This window comes from Protobothrops mucrosquamatus, unplaced genomic scaffold, assembly GCF_001527695.2.
Source record: "Protobothrops mucrosquamatus isolate PMUCROS unplaced genomic scaffold, P.Mucros_1.0 scaffold1587, whole genome shotgun sequence".
Classification (NCBI taxonomy): Eukaryota; Metazoa; Chordata; class Lepidosauria; order Squamata; family Viperidae; genus Protobothrops; species Protobothrops mucrosquamatus.
The window spans coordinates 112,972-118,971 of NW_015387750.1; the positions used below are offsets into that span (position 1 = coordinate 112,972).

General features: G+C 43.4%; 1 protein-coding gene across 1 annotated transcript in view; it reads left to right on the forward strand.

The window, feature by feature from the left end:
- The first annotated feature begins 5,541 nt into the window (after window positions 1-5,541).
- LOC114923018 (fetuin-B-like) overlaps window positions 5,542-6,000 on the forward strand; it is a 10,544-nt gene continuing 10,085 nt past the window's right edge. Inside the window, exon 1 of the mRNA XM_029285376.1 lies at window positions 5,542-5,748. Coding sequence (XP_029141209.1) covers window positions 5,542-5,748 — 207 coding nt within the window. The remainder of the gene's footprint in view (window positions 5,749-6,000) is intronic.

The window sequence follows — 6,000 nt, forward strand, 5'->3', positions numbered from 1 at the left end:
TGGCATGTCAACCACAGGGAGAAATGGAGGAGGCCCTGTGATCAACCATATCTATTGCTATCCCATTACATCAGTGTTTCTCAACCTTGACAATTTTAAGGCATGTGGACTTCAACTCCCAGAATTCCACAGCCAGCATTGCTGGCTGTAGAATTCTAGGAGTTGAAGTCCACATGCCTTAAAATTGTCAAGGTTGAGAAACACTGCATTACATATTAGAAACCTTGGCAGGTTAAATTTCTTGGGTTTTGTTGATGAAAACTTTCTCTTTTGCTCTAGGATGCAGGCCTATGCAAGGGCTCTGTAATAATCAGAGGGATAAAACTTCCGAAAACAGTCTTTGTAAATTGCGAATTCTTTCCACATCCGGTAAGTTCGTCGGACAGCTGTCATCTGCAGAAAATATTTATTCCTGGGTTGCTGAGTATAGTTTACTTTTTAAAATACATTGACTGGACTTTACCCAGCAAACCAACAGATTTCTCAAATAATAATTCAATAAATGACTGGTTAAGACCTGGCTTGAATTAAGCAGGCAGATGACAATGTTCTTATAAGATTTTTCTGAGATGTCATTATTTTAATAATGATGTTTATTTTATTTTGATATAAAATTCTGCCCAAAGCCTCCAGAGTGAGGTAGTTTATACTGTAACTCTTAAAATCCAATAGTGAAATGAAACGATTAGCAACAATCAAACAAAATTACCCCATTCCCAATTAAATAAGCAGAGAAAGAGGTTTATAGGCAATTTATTTATTTATTTATTTATTTGTTTTGATTTATATCCCGCCCTTCTCCCAACGGGACTCAGGGCGGCTCACAACATATTTAAAAACATAGACATGTTTACAACCCCCACCAGATAAAACCAAATTGAACCAATATTTAAAGTTGTGCAGTTAAAATTATTCTTAAAAAACCCGGTTTAAAATCCTCCCTAGGCCAGGCATATGTGGAAAAGACCTATGTGGAAAAGACCTGGAGAGATGGGGCAAAGAGTTAGCAATAGCATTTAGGCTTATATATCATCCCATGAAGCAGTAGGCGTGAGCTTAAACGGACCCCAGAAGATGGTAGAGGACAGGAAGACCTGGAGGAACGTTGTCCATGGGGTCGCGATGGGTTGGACATGACTTCACAATTAACAACAACATCATCCCATGTTGCTTTCTGGGCATTTTACAATTTAAACATTATTTGCATATTTCCCCCAAGAATCCATGCCCTCATTTTACCAACCTCAGAAAGGCTGAGTCAACCTTGAGCCCCATCAGGATCAAATTCCAGGCTATGGCAGAATTTGCCTGCAATTCTACACTTTAACCACTGCACCAATAGGACTCCTTAGGGAACAAGAGATGCTTCTTAGGGAATAGTCAGATAAGCCAAGTAGCTGCATAATGGAGAAACAGCTTCAGAAGGGACCCTCCCTAGTTTCACGGGCTGTAAAGGAGATGGTCAATTTGTACCTTCAGATTTACAAGAGTTTATTAATGTAACCATGCAACAAAGTAGAGTGATCTCATCTGGACATGTTTCCTGTCCATCCCACCTGGTAAAACTGACCAAAAAAAAAAAGGTCTACCTGTGAGGAAGTACAGTTGGAAAAGTCTCCCCTTCTTGCATCCAGAGAGCAGAATTTATGAACCTCAATTGTCTTGAGCATTTCACAAAACAACTAAGCACAATTTATAGGCCAGATATGGACAGTTCCCTAAATCACTTGCTCTCTCTTTTGTCTTAATCCGGGTCTGCACCCCAGGAGCCACACCATCCTCAGCACTCAGCTAATGTCACAGAAACACCAGCAAACCAGAAGGAAACAGGGGGACAGGTGATCGACTATCTTCCTGTGAGCAAGCCTGATGCGGCAGAACTGAAGGACCCACATCCAACCATTCCTGGTCTAGGAGAGGAAACCATGTCAACCATTCCTCCCTACCCCAAAAGGGTTTCCGAATCAGCTGAATGCCCAGGAAAGGTTGCAATAGAGATCCGTGGCCTTCTACTGCCTTCAGGGCCACAGGCTGAAACCTCCCAAACAAAAGGCGATGTACAACTGGAACTTTAATTCAGAGGAAACCTCCCACCCCTCCTCCTTTTCCCTCCCCTCCCCTCCTTCTCTCCCCCCTTTATCACAAGAACAGCAGCTACTTTTCCCGCTCAAGGAAATATTAAAAACATTCAATAAAAGAAACCATGTAGCATGACAGTCTTTGTGGTGGTTATTTCAAAAAATCAAGTTTGTTTGTTTTTTTCCATTTATTCTTTTGAAACAAACACACAGCCTGTGCAGAAGACCCTGTGAGAATGTAAGGCATTTTTCCTGTTGTAAGGAGCGACACCTGTTTTTTCCCTGGATGTTTCAGACTTAGAGCTTGGAGAAAATGTTTGGTTTTTTTTAAATTGGGTAGTAGAGGTTATTTGATGTATAGAAATCCAAACATTTCTTTACTTCTCATAAGATGCCTAAAAAAAACCAGCATAGTAAACAATATTACAAAGTTCTAAAAGGTTATTTAAATCAGGGTTTGCATGTTAGCTGGACTCTGTTTAAAAAGCATTGTAACTGCTTTTACAATATGTTATCTGGGGAATTCTGAGCATTGAAGTCCACATGTCCAACCAACAGTAAAAAAAAACACTGATTGAGACCACTGTTCCAACTCATGGCTTGGTGCAGAAATCCCATTTAAGGTACTCCGGGGGGGGGGGACCTCTACATTTTCCCTGAATATATGCAGTGAAGGAGATCCAAGATCTCTCTTGACCATTGTTTGCCTAACATTGTCACAAGAGCCCTCAATGAAGGGTTAATCTGGAAATTTGGAATCTTTTGCACCAATCTTTAATTCATTTTATATATATCCCTCCATCACAGACATTCTCAGGACCTCAGAGAATAATAATATAAGGATATAAAAGAAAAGAAAACATACTTACAATACAAAACAGTATCCTGTATACACCTCCATTGATTCCAATGAACTTGTCATAGGAGGCCATTTTGAACCCATTGAATTTCCCTTGGGAGGCCATTTTGCAGGACCAGCCCAATGATTGAAAAACAGAGTCTCTGGGCTTCAGTCCATCTGCCTACCAAGAATGTTCTCCCAGCTCAGTCAAAGCGATTGGGACAAATGCACTTTGCAGCTAACCTAGTGCCAAGCACAAAGCACTTTCTCACAACAGCCGCCTTGCGATGGAGGCTGTGTTAGGAAAGGATGTCAGTCCCAAAGACATCCAGTGACTCTCATCCAATACCACTGACCGCACTATACTGAGTCATGATGTGCTAATAAGCTAGGAAAATAGAAAACATGAAAAGAGGGATTTGTGTATATTTGTGCACATGTGCTACTGTGTAATTCAATGTGTGGATTACTTTTGAGGACGAGGGAAGAAGAGGCTGTCCAGGGAATGAGCAGAGAAGAGAGGCAGGAACCCCCAGCTGCTTCACAGACAGAGGAAGACTCTTAGAAAGGGCCCACTCAGATGAATCCAGCAGTTAAAAGAAGCAGGGAGAAGTTTGTCCTCTCAGACTTGCAAAATTCTGTTAATGTAGTCTTAACAATAAAGAAGAATTAGTTCATCTTGTCCTGTTTCCTGTCTGGTTCATTCCAAAGGGTTGACACTTTCCCAATGTGTCTTCTCATCTATGGATGCTTAGCAAACAAGCCATACCTCCGGTGGCCATTTTAATGCAAATGCACCCATAAAATCAACTATTTTCTGACTAATAAGCCTCACAAACCCAGTCATTTTGTAGACAACAATATCTATAGTATCACATAATATGTAATATTGATGGTGTCAGATTGGAATTAAGGAAACTTGTTAAAGGAAATGCTAAGACAGAAAAGTGGCAGCTGTGGTGAGTGTTACATGACCAGTAACCAATGGCGGGACATTACTACCTAGCAATAGGAAAGTGACAAGGAAATAATAAGTTAGAAGGATGCCCTTAGAAGAACATTAGCTAAGGCATGCAGCCATGGGCCCTTCCTGTGCCAGGCCAGCCCCTGCAGCCCTGGGGCAGCCATGCTGGGTGGCGGCAGGAAGGGCTCCGAAGTGGGGCCAGCCTGGCTGACGCTCCTCTGGCTGGAGTGGGGGGCCTTTGCCCTGGGGATCTGGGGAGGCCGCCTTTGTGGGAAGGCGGATGGGCCGTGTGCCCTTCCCACGCCAGGCCAGCCCCTGCAGCCCCGGAGTGGCTGTGCTGGGTGGTGGCAGGAAGGGCGCCACGGTGGGGGTGGCCAGGCCGACGCTCTTCTGGCTGGAGTGGGGGCCTTTGCCTGGAGTGGGGTTCCTGGCCTGGCCAGGCCCACCTGAGAGGTGAATGGGAAGGCGGCAGCCCAGAACCAAAGTGGCGAGATTTTTTTTTTTCCCGCGAGAAGTTGGAATTGATTGACTGACTTTTTTTTTCTCCACAAACTTCTTTTATTTCCCTGCAGTGGAGGAGGAGAAATGGGACGGGGCTGGAAGTCAGGTAAGCAAAGAAATGCAATTCCTGGGGGAAGCAAGAGCAGTGGTGTGGCAAGCTCTCCAGCTCCACGGGGAAGGGGCGGCCGGCATGGGTGTTGATGGCTCGCTTCAGCACCCTCCCTCCCCGAGCCTCCGGCACTCCACCTGCTGCTTTGGTGACTGTGGGCAGAGCTGTGAAGAGAGCCAGGTGGCCAAAAGCGCCAGCAGTCTGGCTCAGGAGTGAAAGAGAAGAGGCTGGGCAGGTGAAGGGGGAACCTGCCCCACTTGTTCTGTGGCCACTTTTAGCCGAGCCACGTTGCACTCGCCAATGGCATGGCCATGAGGCTTGGTAGATCCCCCATCTGACCCACACGAGGCCATACCAAGGCCTCCCACGCTTATGGTAACCCTAACCCCCACACATCCCCAATCCTAACAGGAGATGGGAAGCCCTGGGGAAAAAAACAGGAAAGGTTTGGTGGGGAAGTAAACCGTTTTTCCTGCAAACAGGAAAAAAACTGTCTTTCACAATTTTTCCGGATTTTTTCCAGGCCTTCCCATCTCTAACCCACAATGCCTAGCCCCCAATCCTAACCCACACTCCACCCAGGGCAAGCACAATGCCTAACCTGACATTGTGACAAGAAAAATCATAAAATGGGGCAAAATTCACTTAGCAATTGTCTTACTTAGCAACAGAAATTTTAGACTCAATTGTGGTCTTACATTGACTACCTGTATTTTAGTTCTAGTGGTGAGTCAATTCTACTGAGTCCTACATCTCATTTCTAACTGAAGACAAAAACAGACATAGATTTTTGGTGCAGTGATTTAAATCCAACAACTTGATTGTTGCTTGGTAAGAGTCACCCTACAAACCTATAGACTTCTAATCATTGACTCGGTGTTAATAATGTGTATGTTGAGGTTCAAAGGTGAGGGTCACTGTGAGATAGAAAAAACAAATATTAGCTATTGAGTTAAAGTATATAAAAAAATGTAAAGATCTTTCCTAGCCTTGTTCTTCTAGCTTGGCTCCAGTTGCTGTCTTCTCTGATTCCTCAAACGTTTCCAAAATGTCTCTTTTGATTTCCTTCTTCATTGGGGTTCAGATGCTTCACTCAGTGGTTACTTCTCCACCTTTTCGCTTTCTGCCCCCAACGTGCAACTCTTTGGAGGTAAAGGCTGCTGCAGAAATGGCTCTTAACAAACTCAATGCACATCGGAAAGAAGGCTACGTTCTTGGCCTCCAGCGCATTTTTGATGTCCGTGAACTACCCCAGGTAAAATTTCCATCTCCTATTGACTTTTTTCTTTCCTTCAATCTGATAGCATCTATCTTTAAAGATGTCACATTAAACTAAGGCTATCTGGATTGGTAAAAAAAAACCAGCCATTCATTGCCACCCAATTCTTTCTATAATAATAATAATAATAATAATAATAATAATAATAATAATAATAATAATAATAATAATAATAATAATACCACCATTGGCATTGACAAATTCGCCATTAGTCAATTGCAAAAGGCA